Genomic DNA, 15,841 nt, shown 5'->3' with positions numbered 1-15,841 from the left:
GATCGTATTTTTATGTAACGACTAAGCAAGGACAATTTTTTTTGGGTAAAACAGTTATCTCGAACTTTCAGACTCTTTAGATAAGCAGGCTTTAGCCCTGCCCTTCCTGTGACGAACAGATGTGCTTCTCTCTTTGTCCCTGTGAGCTAGAAGACCTGTTGTGGAGGATCCTGGGACTTGGATTCTCAGCAAAACACAGTTTTTTGGTAAGTGTGTGCTTTCATCTAACTGAATATCGAATCTTCTAAATATTTGTTGGCTACCTTAAATAGAATCAACTAACTGGATGTTGAGAAGGCACTGTCAAATGAGGCACTTTGAAAGAAAGACTACATAAGAAAGCATTCTTAGGAGAGTCTGGAGGTTAAGTGTGTTCCCTGTTCCATCTGCTTCTCATACAGGCAGATCCTTACAGGCAATCTGCAGATTTCCTCAGAAATGCTTTAAGCAGGTTGCACACAGTCTGTCTGCAGGTGTCCGGCAGCGCACGGTGCCATCTGAGCACACCATAAAGATGCACTAATGCACATCGTCTGCTTGCATGTGCACAGTGTGCTCCCTGAAGACTAAACTCCAGTTATAACCAGAAAGTTGTTATAAGGTATACTACCTGTCAGAACTCAAATCTAATCTAATCTCTACATATAGAACTTTTACTATTATATTATAGTATAATAATTTTCCTGTTATGACTGGAAATAACCAGAAAAAACTATTATAGTTTTACTGTACTATATACTGTATTACAGTAAAACTATACTGTTATAATATAGCCATAATAGTTATGTTGTTACACTCTTAAGTAAGTTACTTTATTTACCATTTCCTTTACTCTATAGTTCTATAGTAGCTATAGTTCTCAATTATATAGGTTAGATTCCAGTTCCAATGTCTGTACAGCCCTTGCCCGTACAACACAAACATACTAGAGCATTGCCCCAGAAATAAAGTAATATCCTGGCTTGTGGAAGTCAAATGCTGATTTGAGAGAAGCCAAGTTTTTGTTTCATTGGCAGAATCTGTGTCAGGATTACTGCATGGGAAGGGGAGAAACTGTTGGCTACAAGAGTGGATTGGAGCTGGTCCTGGTGGATACACAATGGACTGCTCTGTGCTTTCAAGTGAAACTCTAATCATGTTTTAAAAAGAGAGAAAGAAAAGTAAAGCAAAAAAAAAAATTTCATTATTAGGTAGCTGATGGATCAATAAAAATTACAGTTAACAGGCTTTTGTCCATTTACTGAGATGAATCCCCCAGGGAAGCTCACCAGCAGCAGTAACGGAGATGAAGCAGCAGATGAGAGCTGTGAGGAGAACGGCTGCTCTGTCAGCCTTGAATGTAATCGGCTTTTCTTGCTAATGTCTGAAATCCCATGTAAGTCATGACGATGGCTGGATCTAGTGACAAAGTGGAATTGAAGTTCTTTGCAGCCCCCCTCCAATTGATCACCAAATTGCTCCGCGTAGCTCACCCATTGCCTTTGGCTGACAGTAAGGATGGTGTAGAGAAAGAGCCCTGATGAGTTGACCCATAAAGTGCAATGCAGATGGTGACAAACTTCTTTAATGAACAAGAAATTGAATTTCCAGATATTTTAGGTGATTTTCATACTAATGCATAAGTATGATCATCTCCCCATGCTTGGACAACACAAAGGTCACCACACTTGACACACTAAGGGACAAGTCCACAGTATCCCCCTTGCCCAGCACATCCCTGTCACCTGTGCCACCACAGCCCAATGCCAGCGTTCCACCCTTTCAAACCAGCACAGCAGCATGCCGTACCCACTGTCACCAATCGGAAACACCTTGCCACAGTGATTTCTGTCACATTCGGTCTATATCTTCCATCGCTGTGGGCACCTGTACCCTTTACAGCAAGGATAAGAACACAAAGCAGAGCAGGTTTGCTAGGTGTGAGTGCAGGAGTGCCCTGGGAATGGGAATCGTGATGGGAAGGGAAAGAAGCAAAACTGTGGGAAACACTGCGGGAATGGAAAGAAGGGGTAATACTAAAGAGATGTGGACCTTGGATTGGTTTGGCCTTGTATTGCAGTTTCTCTGTACTTGGTGTTAGTTAAGAAAGCATTTTTCCCCCCTAAATTCCCAACTGGCCTCTAGAGCATTAAAACCTAAGTGTTTTTTTAAAATTATCGATTTTTATACATACTGAGCATTTTTCTGCAGACTTCAGCTTAGCCAATAAAGTTATGTAAGCCCACTTGATGTTCAGAGCTCACTGCTGGATGCTGAAAAACTTCGAAAGAATTTGTTTGCCTCAGAGACGTTTCTCCTGAAATGTGGAAAAATTAACTCTGGTCTGTAAAGGCTTCTTTTAACGAAACTGGAACATCCTACCAAGTTTCCCTTAAATCCTAGAAGCCAAAGGCTCTACTGTTCCTCGTAGCTGAGGAGCAGTGGGAAAGCTGAGCCTAAGCCATCCTTCTCCAGCCTTTTGGCCTGGCCTTGATGGAAAAACAACTGCTCGGGACAAGTCAGAGCAGCCCAGAGAGCTGGAGCAATGCCCGCGGAGCGCAACATGCCTGATCCTGCCAGAGCAGAGCGAAGCCTCTGCTGGGGAGCGAAGTGGGGGGAGAAACATCCTGAGCCAGCCTGGCCTTATAGTACCAAGGAATTTCAGGGAGATTTAAAATAAGAAGTGATTTTGTTCTAATTATCCTAAGCCCATAAACATTATCTGCTCTATGGAGAAGAAAAACAGGTGTAGAATAAGTACAGGAAGAGAAAGGGGTGGTCAGAAAAGTGATTTACCCCTCTGCATGGTGTTCAGCCGCCGGCCAGGAAGAAGCGGCTGGCGAGGGCTGCAGGTCTTGCCAAAGGATGGGCTGGTTTCCAGTCCAACTGGGATCAGGGTTACGCTGTTAGTGGCTGCAGGATCTTAAACCTTGCACACAGCTAGAGCAAAGATCTTCTAAACAGTAATTACCTAAAATCAGTGCTACATCAACACCAGCTAGTGTCTTATGTGGATGTTTTTATTTTGCGTTCTTTTCTGTTTAAGGATTATCTGTTTTTACCCACTTGGTTCTCAAACAAGTACACATAGTCCGCTTACTTATTTGATGCATATTTATTACCCAGTCTTACCCAGCAGACTGAGTCATTTCTTCCACACACACAAATAAATAATAGTTTTTGGCCTGACCACCCTTCCTCCAGTGACACATTCCCTGTTCTTTTGTTTACTGCCATTTGAACTGTCCTTGCCTGCAGACTAAAATTTTAACAAAACGTGGCTCAGACACAGATCTCAAATTGAACATATTCACGCGTTTTCCCCAAATATTTGAAGAACAGGGCTTGCTTTGCCCCATGATGTCTTCGCTGAAGGCAGGCTGGTGACAGCTCTTTTCGCGTGGTTGTCCAGCAGTCACCGCAGTGAAGCCGGCTTAAGCGATATGTGCGATCCCAAAGCCTTCAATCCCACTGTGCAAGCGCCAGGAGCCTTGAACAGCACGTGAGAGGAAAAGAAAACCCAAAAGGGACTGAGCGGGAAGGAAACAGAAGAGACGCAGAAATATTGGGAAAGAAAGTGAGAATCCAGCAGCAGAGACCCAAGGGAAAACCAGAGGTAACTCCGCTCGTCTCTTCAACATTTCTCACTCCAAGGACACCCACGGCTCCATTTTGCAGAGGGGGAAACTGAGGCAGGGGCAGCTTGGCTGCGGGGCTGCTGGGGGAGCCCGAGGTGGGGGAGCTGTGGTGTGTGTGGGGGGGTGGTTGGGTGCCTGCTGAGGAACGGGAGAGCCCCGTGGTGGGTGCGAGGGGCGGCGAGAAGGGAGGGATGGTGTGCAGTGGGAGGCGAGGGCTTGGGTTTGGGCGAGGGGAGGTGTGAAATGGGGGAGGGCGAGGGTCTGGGTGCGGGTTTAGGTGAGGGACAGTGTCAAGTGGGGGGGCAAGGGTCTGGGCCAGGGGTGACGCGAAGGGAGGGGAGGTGTGAGGGCACAGGGTCTGAGCACGAGTTTGAGTGAAGGGTGGTGTGAGGCGTGGGGGGAGAGGGTCTGAGCACGGGTTTGAGTGAAGGATGGTGTGAGGCATGGGGGGAGAGGGTCTGAGCACGGGTTTGGGTGAAGGATGGTGTGAGGTGTGGGGGGAGACGGTCTGGGCACGGGTCTGGGAGAGGGGAGGTGTGAAGGGGGGGCGAGGGTCTGGGTGCGGGTTTAGGTGCGGATTCGGCCGCGGTGCGTTGCGAGGGACGGTGTAAAGTTGGGGGGATGCGGGTTTGGGTGCGGTGCAATGGAGAGTGTGAAGTGGGGGGTCGGGGGAGCGAGGCTCCGGGGGCCGCTCTGGGCAGCCGGCGGGCTGGGGCGGAGCGGGGCGGGCCTGGAGCGGAGCGGGGCGGGCCTGGGGGCGGGGCGGAGCGGCGGGGGCGGCACCGGGGGGGCTCCCGGCGGCCTCGGCAAAGCGGGCGGGGCGAGGCCGATCGCGCTCGCAGCGAGAGCCGCCGCCGCCTCAGCCGTTCTTCGCCGCTTCCTGGGCACCAGGTAACCGCATGCGGGCACCGGCAGCCCCGGCGCCGCTCCGTGCCGGGTGTGGGGCTCCCCCCCCCGCGCCTGCAGCGGGCCCCGCCGGCCCCTGGGCTCGGGTCGTGCCGCGGGAGGCAGCGCGGGGCCGGGCGGAGGCCGCAGGATCGGCGGGGAGGAGGAAGGCAGCCGCGGCGCCTCCGGGCCTGGCGCTGCCAGCGTCTCCCTGTCAGAAGGCGCTGTAACCCGCGGCTTCTCTCGCTGGTGGTGTGATGGAGAGCGGCCCTGCCGAGGGCTTGGCGTGCTGGGGGGTGACGGGCTCGGCACGAGCCGGCGATGCGCGCTCGCAGCCCGGAAAACCAACCGTGCCCAAAGAAGCGTGGCCAGCGGGGCGAGGAAGGGGATTCTGCCCCCTGTTCCTCTCTTGTGAGACCTCATCTGGAGTATTGTGTCCAGTTCTGGAATAAGAAGGAGATGGAGCTGTTGGAACGGGTCCAGAGGAGGCTACAAGGATGCTCAGAGGGCTGGAGCACCTCCCACACGAGGAGAGACTGAGGGAGTTGAGGTTGTTCAGCCTGGAGAAGGATCCAGGGAGACTTATAGCGACCTTCCAGTACCTGAAGGGGCTACAAGAAAGCTGGAGAGGGGCTGTTCACAAAGGCTTGAGGTGATAGGACATGGGGCAACGGCTTTAAACTGGAGAGGGGCAGATTTAGACTGGACATAAGGAAGAATCTGTTCACCATGAGAGTGGTGAGACCCTGGCACAGGTTGCCCAGGGAAGCTGTGGCTGCCCCATCCCTGGAGGTGTTCAAGGCCAGGTTGGATGGACTTGTGCAGCCTGATCCAGTGGGAGGTGTCCCTGCCCATGGCAGAGGGGTTGGAACTGGATGGACTTTAAGGTCCCTTCCAACCCAAACTATTCTACAATTCTATGATTTGGAAAGAAGAGATAAGTATGCTGTAGCACCTGTGCTCACTAGGGTTACTGAGGTCTGATGCAAAGGTGGTGCAATGGAATCAGTTTTGCGGTCTCTAGTGGTGCCACCGCTGTCTTCGCTGACCCCCTGGTTGTAGCCCCAGGGCAGTTGGTACCAGTGTGCTGCTTGTGTGGGGAAAGTGGTGTTAAACAGGGGTTGCCTGTAAAAGAGTTGAGCATTGCTCACTGAGTGAGTGATGGCTCAGTTTGACTGCAAAACATATTTCAATCTTGTGCTCGTTTTGACACGCTGTGTCCTGATGCGGTGGTCACGTTCGTTTTGCTCTTTGGTAACCACAGGGGTAGAAGTGTCTGAAACACGAAATTGTTCAGACGCAGCACCTGTTTTCTGACAGACCTTGTCTGCTGGAAAGAGAAAGTATTTGGTTTGCCTTATTTTGTGTTTGTTTATTTAAAAAGTATTGTTTAAAATATACTGTAGGAAAGGAAGGTCTTAGTTGGCAAATTCCAGATTCTGTGGTTCTGCAGTACTTACAGTCCCTTATCTCGCCGCCTGGTTTTCAGTTTAATGTTTCACAAAAAGGAAGTGACATCTTTGCTCATTCTTTAAAAATGTTCTGTCTTAATTCTTTGCAATAGATTATTACAAGCTGATGCTCCAAATTAATGTCCAATTTCCCCTCTCACTTGGAGGGATGTCTTGCTCATTGCTGATTTTCGTACTGTTATCATGGGGGTGAGCCGCAGGCCCCTCATTGTCAGGGGTCTGTGTGGAGGGCTTCATTGGCATGCTCGGAAAGCGAAATATGAAAGTATTGACATTACTAAATGAGGCGTATACCTGCCCTTAAATCTGTGCTACCTGATTGACTCGTGACTCGGTGGCTGTAAGTGTTGTGGACATCTTGGGTGTAGGAGTCGGTTATAAAGAGTAAGGTGTTAGGTTGGATTTTATTTCGGCAGGCAATTAACTTAGGCTGTTTATTGGGCAAGCGAGGTGCTTTAGGAACGCGGACATTGAGAGATGCCTCGTTGGCCGCTGGCGGTGAAAATCCAGACGCGGGAGGCAAAGGGTTAAAGCCGTGGGCTCGCAGGGAGTTCGAACTCTGCCTCCGAGTGACGAGGGCTTTGTGGGGAGCCATGTTGGGATCCTGCAGCCCGGGGGGGCGCCCGGCGCTTTGTTTGTGCTTCACTCGGGGGCTCCTCGCCCCTAAACTGGCTCGGGCCGTTGTGCTGTGTGTGTAAACAGCGACCCAGAGCTGGAGGTACAGCTGCCTTCCGTCAACCTTTTGAAAACCAGAGGTCTTTTTCAACCTAAACCATTCTGTGCTTAATGTGAACGTGAAATATTACTGCTTTATGAAGAACCTATTTGCTTTTTTTTCTTCTTAGTAGCGTTACAGCTTCACCCCTGTGTTTGGAGATCTTTGCTGTAACTGGTAACATCCACTTTAAAATGTGGATTTTATTACTTGGGATTCTTTTGTTTGCTTGCTTTTATGTCTTTGTTTTAAAGGAATACTAATGTTTTAAGAATGTGTGTTTTAATCAATGTTGATTTAGCTTGGAGCTCTTTGCTCTTCAGCCTGTTTGAACTAGCAGTTAATTGGGTACCTGGAAACATTCTTTGTGGAGAGTATTTGCCTAGGAATTTGTCTTCTTTTACTAAAAAGAGTAATTTATTGGCTATTCTGAATAAAAGTGTAAAATGAAATTTGAAGTTACAGGTGAAAATTGCTTGCTCTCAGGAACTGCTCCAGTTTCATTGTTACTAATAATTTGCCCAAAAGGCTCTTTATTTAGCTTTTGTGGCATTAGTATGTTAAATTGTAATAAATTAAACTTAGCTCATCTTCATTAAAAGATAAGGATGGAATAGGTTCTATTTGAAATAGTACTACCAGCATCTAAGACTTTTAAATGTATAATGTTTTTAACCCTTGTAATAAGACATACTTTCCTGCAAATTTTATAATTCTGTAACAGACTTCCTGGTGAATATTTCCGCTCTGCCAGGGGTTTGTGAAATGGCAATTCACCCCTTCCATTGTCACGTCGGGTGTTTGTGAGGAAATGCCTATATAGTGTGTTGGACAAAGTCTATTAACGTACCCAAACAGGCATAAGTGGGGGTTCATCCTTGTCCTTGCATGTGCTCATAGTGTACATACAGTCTGTATTTGGTGTTGCCTCCCCACGTTGTGATGCTTCTGTGCTTAGAGGCCTCTATTGAAGCATCTCATCACCTTCCATGAAACCCAGGAAGTTTGATGCAGCGATACTAGGGTTTAGTTGAGGCTGGCTGATCCTGAAAATGATTTTCAGATAAATAGGCTTATGAGGTAGTGGTGCTGCCTCATGCCACTCAGATGCTTCCTACCTAGCCCACGTCCTTTGGAGACAAGGGGCTTTGTGCGAAGGTAAATTCTGCTGCACTGATTATAGGAGTTCCTGTGCTTTCTTGTGTTCTGGCCAAGTCAGAATCTGTGACTTTTCCTGCCCTTCTACTCTGCTGATTGATTTTAACACTGATTCAGTTGAATTGCAAGGGAGAGATGACACTTGAGATGATTGTTGTCTGCTTCCCCAAAAAATACAAATAATCCAACTGTCTCCTCTGCCTGAACACGGAAGCTGGGTTCTAAGTTGGGATGAATCCAGTGTCTGCCTATGTTCTAGCTCAAAAGCGTGCTTCTCTGTAATTGCCTTTACGTTGTCATATAAATGTATTCTTATTACATGAGGCTTTTAATGTAACTACACGCTTAGTCCTTTCACTGTGCATCCCTTAGTACTTAGAAATGGATATTCATGAGCTTCTGAAGATGATAAAAAGGCTTCTCAAAGTTTAGGCCCAGTAATGCCTAAAACAAAGCTGATCGTAAAGGCCTACCTGAATCTGAATACAGACAGCTCTATGGTACCTAAATCAGAAATCTGCTGGGCACCCAGAAGTGTTTAAACTGGAACTGAATACTGTGTCTACCTCTCTGGTTCTCTGCCAAGTTTTGTGGGTTTAGATTTCCAAAAGCTATTAATAGACCCGTGCATAAATTCCCCTGAGGCTTTTCAGTTAGGAACACCATTGCCAGGTACATGTTTAGTTTAATACTAATTTAATTATATATTTCAAACCTTAGAAAATAAAGAATATGATGTAAATGTTAGCATTTGATTTCTTCAGAAATCATGTAAAGAGAGAACTGCTGGGAAGGGGAAGAGAGCAGGTAAGAAGCAGAGCCAATGTTATTTTTCAAAGTCTGCCTTTGCCCTGCCCATATGGGTAGCAAAGACAAAGGGAGGAGTTGGGTAGCTACAGAAAGCTCGCTTCCGTAGCCTAACTTTCCATGTGGGAAGATACTGCTGTATGTCAAAAGCATGAGTTGTGCATCAGAAAACCTAGTTTTCAGTGAATTGTTGTGTGCTAAGCAGTCAAGATCGGCTCCAGTGGAAACTAAAGAGAGGATTCCCTAGCTTGTGGTTTCAAAGTCTTTCTGTTGGGATGGAGCAGTTTGTGCAAATCAACCTTAATCATAGTTTTGAATTTAGGTAGCCATATGTCAGAGAAATCTGTTTTGCTATTGTTTAAAACAAGTAGTGTCTGATGTTATCAACATCCATTATCTTGAAACTCACTGTATTTCCACTTCTGTTACTGGGGAGTCGTTACTTTCTGGTCCCCATTCACTGTGCTCTAGAATGAGCTGTTATTTGTTTTTAAAGTATGGCAGCAGTTGTTCCGTATTCTGGCAGTATTTGCTGCTTATTCTAGCAGAGAATTAGAGTGCCTTGCTAATACCTTCCGCACTACTGATTTAAGCTTCCTATAAACAAACAACAGATTTTTATATACAAGCCAGTGAAAGCATTATTGCTCTGGGACAAGTGAAGGAGATTTAGAGAAAGTTAACTTATGAGAATGCATTCTTTACACATCAGATTCTTAGTATTATAAATGGCAGGAGCAAGAGCTGTTATTTTTTCATTAACCCCATAAATTCATGTGAGGTGCTTGCTTTCAGAAAGCTGTAATGTTTAGGCTTTTAAGTTTTTACTTTTAAAAACAAGAAGGAAACACTGTCTTCAGTAGTAATGGAAATATCCTCCTACCTCATTGACATCAGGATTTGGGGCTACATGTGTACTGAATAAGAGCATTTTAGTGTTGTGTGTAGAGATTTCTCTTTGAACTGCTATCACCTATACCTGTGACTCAGTGCTTTTTGTCTATTTAATATGTAGCAATATAAGTGAAAACTTATTACAGGGTAGCAGAGTGCATCTCCAAAATGAGGTAGCTCCTGCTGTTGATCATAAAGATTAAAGTGTAGCGAAGGATATTTTTACTTTAGTTTAGGCATGGCAACACAGTTGTGTGGATATCTTCTACTGCTGCTGAAACAGGAGCTGTAGATAATCTGAAAATAGGCAGGATTTTTCTTTGCTAACTGTGCAAATCCAGGATAGCCAAATCCCTGTTTGTTAAACACAAATAACCTACTATCAAAGAATCTTTTCTAGAAAAGCAGAACTTTTCTTATGGCTAATAAATCTGATCCAGGTTTTCTGCAATTTTTTTTTTAAATTAAAGATCAAATTGTACGCAATACGATAGGCAGTCTCCTGTGCAGCTCCACAAGTTTCTTAATACAACAACATCAATTTTTGTTTTCTTTTTAAAGTTATAATATCTTTTAAAGACCCCATGGAAAGTTTTACAAATGTAGGTTGGGTTTTGGACATGGATGGCACTCTGGAAAATGTACCTAATTCTAGACATATGAGTCATTTTGCAGTTGGCTTTTCTGCTAGGGTGTGCGTTCACTGTTTCTATGACAAGAATAAATTAACTGATACCAAATATTACAATTTGGTGTGAAATGAAGGAAACTTGCTTGCTGCTCAGTGGATGGTGTTCAAAGGTTTCACGGTAAAATAATTTGGCTAAAAACTTTCTCAGGTTTGATCTGTGTTATACCTTGTTGGTACACAGAATAGCTTATGCTTTGCTCTCAAAGCAAAACCCATTGTGAAAAGATCTCTCAAAGTGTGGCTATGTAGTTTTTTTTATAAATCTCTATGCTTAGCTTTTGGGGATGATAGCACAACTTAGTTCCTATGGAAGTGTTGTAATGGAGTTGTGATATGAGCCAACCTCTTATCAGAGTAGTGTCCCAGACAACTCGGAAGTTGCTGAAAATAGAATATCATAAAGCTGTGGTTAGAAATACCCTGAACTTCATGCAGTAATGATAGGGGATATCTAGCACTAGCAGCAATACTGCTGAAATACTGAGAGCTTCATATTTCTGGTAACTGTAGCTTTTTTTATTTCAGTACTTGATAACACAGGCTGAACAGTGCAAGGGCTCTTACGTTGACTTTACATAATTTCAAGTCATTGCATTACTTTATTTTCACCTTTTACAGTATGATTTGAAACAGTCAACATGGACTTTTCACGTCTACACACGTACACTCCTCCCCAGTGTCTGCCAGAGAACACTGGCTATACATATGCACTCAGGTGAGACCTCTTTTCTTCTTGTAGAGAAACTGTGCTCTCTGGATGTTGTTATTTCTGGACACTTTAGCTTTCGTGGTAAGCGTCTGACTTCTTTGAAGGAGCATGCTTTGTCTAGTCCATTTTGAAAATAACTGCTGCATCCTAAATGGAGGACAGAATACATGTTCAACTGACAGGACGACAACTACGATGATGACTCAGTGTTTATTTGTTGCTATGAATAACTAGTCTCCACCTAGTTACAATTGCTGTTTTATTTCTATAGATACGTCATCAAAATTCTTAGATGTGTTTTCTTGTGTGTTTTGTGACTTCTGTATGTGCTTTCTTTTGTGACTTGGCACTGTTTTCACTTTCAAACACTGATGGATATGCACTCATTGCCGCTGGTGTGGAACTTGGCTGGAAGTGACATATTACTTTTCCTAGCAAAACTTCACTTGTGTGTATGTAAAATCTATATTCTAATGAACTTTTTTCTTGTATCTTTTTATTAACACTGTTTCTTAAATCACTTTGGTTTTCTAAAAATAATAACTCTGTAGTATGGTTGCTAGCTTTTGTATTATGTAGTCAAAGTAAATGTTGTGATGCCCATTTGAGTTTATTTAATATTAATAGAGCAGATTTTGGCTGCTAATTTAACCTATCTAGTTTTTCCTGTTGTTGAGTTATTAGATGTATTTTTAAGAAAGTATACATCAGTGAGGCTGAGCTATTGGTTTAGCTAATTTTAAGTTAAAAAATATTCTTTGTTAGGACATTCTATTCTGTGTCTGTAAATTGCTATTATGAATTTTGATTATTGAAATATAGTCTTTAGATTGAAGAATATTTGGCTACTAGTCAATAAAAGAGAACTTGTTAAAACTGTAGAATTAAGTGATCACTACCTTAATATTCTTGGGTTTGTATACTCTAAAATTTTAGTGTCGTCCATTTTTGGGATTCATAAGGTTTTTTAGCTATAGCCTGTTGTTAGTAGCATTGCAAAATGGTGTGTGTGTTATGTTGCATCAATTAAATTGCAACTCTTCCTGAATTTTCAGAAAAGCATTGGTAAAATGTTGCTTAAACACGAGTGGGTTTACTAATCTCAAGAAAAGGCATTTTGGACAATGAAAGGTGATTTATGTGACTTATATCAGCCAGAAGATTCACTATTATATTACTAAGTGGTTTTAGGTAGCCTTGTGTTGCAAATGTAGCATAGAGACTGGCTGAATATTGTAACCCTTTTACAGAAGATAACTTTGCCTCCTGTGAGCAATTAAAGTAGTCTTTGATTCTTCAGGTTGTTTAAACAGAGATTTTTGTCTCTATGAGCATATCTTTCTTAAAACAAGCTGTGAAACTGTCATCTAATTTGATTTCTTTCCCTTAGTTGTTATATTTATCTGAAATGATACTGGTATATTCTACTGTACAATCTTCTCCACAGCAACTAATCTTTCTCACAGACAAGAGGGAATAAGTAGGTCTTAGTATTAATTTAAGAAATTAAGATTAATTTTCTTTTTTTTTCTTATTATGTGTATTTTCAAGAGTATTAACAAAGTGAAGTTCAATGACTACCTTAAGCTAATCTGGGGTTAAAATCCTTCAGAGCTGAGTTTTTCTTCTTTCCCACTATTTTGTCAGCTAGCAGTTTTGTTTCTCACTGAAGCAAACAAGAATACCACAGGAGCAGAGATTAACCTGCCTGGACAGGAAGACACAGAATGATAAATCCTATTTGAAGTCTGGAGGATAGTTCATTATAACTTTGGGTGTTGTGTAGAAGACAATTTGAGTGTTTGACATTGTACATAAATGAAGTGGTTGTTTTGCAAAACTGAGCTTGTGAAGAGGCCTTGTAGAACGGGAGGATTACGTGTCTTGAAACTTTTTGACACCCCCCCCATTTTGCAGCATTAAACTGTTTTAGGTATAGGTGTTGAGAAGTGGATAGAGCTGAATAAGATGAAGTTTAAATAACTGACTTAAAGAAGACAAGTGAAGTTAGGTTGAAATTAATTCATTGTAATTCTTCCATGTGTAGAAAGGAAGGATTAGCAAGCGCTTTGTTTAAAATTTCATCTTGAAAAGTTCTGTGAAGCCCCAAATACTAAAATAATGGGGGAAATCTACTTCATACACTGCCTATTTTCAGGGTTTCAAGAGAGTAAGTTACAGTCTCAAGAGCAGACTCTTGCTGTGTGTCTGCTTGCTGAATCTGTGCGGAATGCCATGCGTTATTGATTGTAGCTTTTCCTGCCTTGGGTCAAGCAATATTTCAAGAATCTGAGGAGAGAGTGAGATAGAGTTGCTAATCAAAAATACTTTCATGATGAAGTTCCTTTCTTCCTTCCCTCCCCCTAACCTGGATTTCTTTTGCTTCTATTCTGATCTGGCTTGTTCTGCCTTTGACAATTTAATCTTCACAAAATCTATCTGTGAGTTTCTCTGCAGTGCTCCACGCACAAGCCAGAGTAGTACAGTGAAGTCAGATCCCACAAATCTATTAATAGAGTTGGTGATGGCCTATTAATAGAATTTATATTAATACTCACTGGGATTACTGTGTGTTCATAACTGTAGTGTGCTTCTACTTTGTGCTTTTACTCCTCCAGCCCAAATCAGAATAACATTAAACTGATATAGCTAAATAACCTTTGTCCTCCTCAAGATACATGAATACACTGTGAATCGCACCCACTTGTCAATATAAGATTTACGTTCTCTCTTCAGGTTGATCTTTCCTTTTAGTCGCCATGATCTTTTGAGTTGTATTGGTTTTGTCAGTTTGGATGCCTTTAATGCTTTTTCTTCACAAATATAGATTAAATTGGAAAGAATTTAGAGGTGGTGGTGTTTGAGTTGTTTTTGTTGGTTTTTTTTTTCCTGTATCAGAGCATTAAATCAGAATGTAACTTACCGCAAAAAGAATAATGCCCTTTGGGTTTTTCACCTGTGTTGTGGGACTGATCAAAGCCATAGCTAAACAATTCAAGATAGCGTCCTTGATCAGTTAATGTAAGTAGTGACCTGGTCAGAAAGCATATGAATGTTCATACACTGGTGTATGCCTGCATCCACGTTAAAAGACATCTGCTTCGCTATAGTCTTTAGGTGTATTGCACTTATCTACTATTAACTTAAATAATCAGGTATATTACTGTCTGTTCAAAGGAATACTTACAAAATAAATGACAGTTAAGGTACTCCAGAAGAAGTTACAGGTGTGCTAAAATTGGCGGTCCACTTTCTCATTCCACCTGTAGGAGTTAAAAATTAAACCAATGAATCTAGGACAGTCTTGTTCTGTAGAAGCTCATGTGAAGGAGGTACAAGGCAATAGCTAATAAGCTGGAAATGCAAGATTAGATCCAGTCAGCAGATCTGCCAGCAGCCATGGGAGCTCTTTCTTGGGGGCAGGAACCAGAGCCTGCTCTGCTTATATGGGTTATGTAGGAGTGTAGGCTAATTGCATCCCACCTTTAAGGTGTTTTTAGACTGGACAGACATACTGAAAAGCAGTGACATCAGTGTGCAGGTTCATTTCTGTCCCGTGAAAGGAAATGCAGGTTTTCTTGTCTACTGCAGCCTTTTCTGTAGAAGAGAAAAAGAAGCTTTCTGAAGTGTGAAAAGTGAGATGGCGAGTTTGGAGACTTCTACTGTCCTGCTGACAGGGGACAAATAATTCACTTTCAGTGTGAAGAGAATTATTATCCTGCATGAGCAAGAGAGAACGTTTCCTTTGGTTAAAGGGAAGAAGGCCCCATGATTTTTGGTTTCTATTTTTTTTCCTAAGATAGTAGAATCCAGCTCCAAGCTATGTATTCAACCCAAATGGATATGAATGCTCATTGAGATACTTCAAAACAGCAAGTGTTCATAAACAGAAACAAACTGAGGCTAGTTACAGCTGTCAGCTTGTCCTGTGTACTTTTGTGCTCTTGTGAATTGAGTATCTGTAAGAAACATTGGGTGACAGTGAGGAAACACAAATGCTTACTAGCAAGTGTAAATAGCAGAACTGAGTTCTGAAACAACTGTTTAGGGAGGGACTCAATAGTAAACTGTTGTGGCTCTGACCCTTTCAGAACAAACAACAGTAGAAGCCATATTTAACCTGTATTCTCACTTCACATCTGTCAGTATGCAAGCTGTCTAAAATTTGTATTTTTGAAAACTGTAACAATTGCATCCTTTTGTACTTAACCATATGTAAAGCGAATCTGTTTTCACATAGGAGAGGTGCCTGTCTTGTTTCCTCTCCCCCTTCCACTTAAATATAAGCAAGGATTAATAAGCATAATGTGTATAGTAATATCTGCTGTGTGTCTTAAGCTGTGCTTAGACTTCTGCTTTGCACACAGTTGCACTGCACATGGCAGCATTAGCAGGGCAGACCAGTAAGATAAAGCAGATAGTGCCAAAGCACTGCTGTTAAATCTGTGCACCTTTGGGCAATCAAAGATTTTGCTTAGGACAAGGTCTGTTTCTGTGGGGTGAATGCCTGTTTCTGCTGGAGCAACTACACGTTTTCCTGCAGTGCATTGTCTGGGTGAGGGGTTTTTTTAGTCAAGACATGCGGTTCACATGCTCTGATACAGTCCTGTCTTATGTGCTTCATTTTGCATTGTGGAGCAATCAAGAAATTCGTGTCTAAAGGACCCATCTTGTCAGAGCTAAATCACTACTAGGTGTAGGTGTAGCTCCTAAGCCTTCTGATGTTAATTTACTTATATGTCAAAAGTAATACTATATATGTATTATTACATTGTAATGTTCTGGGGTCTTTAATTGTTTTTACATAGATTTATTTTATAGTAGCTGTTTATATGTATTTTTTAAAGGAAAAGTTTCGATTTCAAGTACAGTAGAATCTATTAATTCAGACCT

General features: G+C 42.8%; 1 protein-coding gene across 12 annotated transcripts in view; it reads left to right on the top strand.

Annotated features, from left to right (window-relative positions):
- The first annotated feature begins 77 nt into the window (after positions 1 to 77).
- SUN1 (Sad1 and UNC84 domain containing 1) overlaps positions 78 to 15,841 on the top strand; it is a 32,809-nt gene continuing 17,045 nt past the window's right edge. For 6 of the 12 annotated variants that reach the window (XM_054080080.1, XM_054080079.1, XM_054080078.1 and 3 more), the window contains exons 1-2: positions 3,211 to 3,595; positions 10,858 to 10,954. In XM_054080080.1, coding sequence (XP_053936055.1) covers positions 10,878 to 10,954 — 77 coding nt within the window. In that variant the 5' untranslated portion in view covers positions 3,211 to 3,595; positions 10,858 to 10,877. Of the gene's footprint in view, positions 207 to 3,209; positions 3,596 to 4,384; positions 4,509 to 6,673; positions 6,693 to 10,857; positions 10,955 to 15,841 lie in introns of those variants that run through there. The other 6 variants (XM_054080071.1, XM_054080075.1, XM_054080070.1 and 3 more) reach the window with 6 other exon arrangements.

Source organism: Cuculus canorus, chromosome 15 (genome assembly GCF_017976375.1).
Source record: "Cuculus canorus isolate bCucCan1 chromosome 15, bCucCan1.pri, whole genome shotgun sequence".
Lineage (NCBI taxonomy): Eukaryota > Metazoa > Chordata > Aves > Cuculiformes > Cuculidae > Cuculus > Cuculus canorus.
The sequence above is the reverse complement of the archived record's forward strand: the minus strand, read 5'-3'. Positions and strand labels throughout refer to the sequence as shown.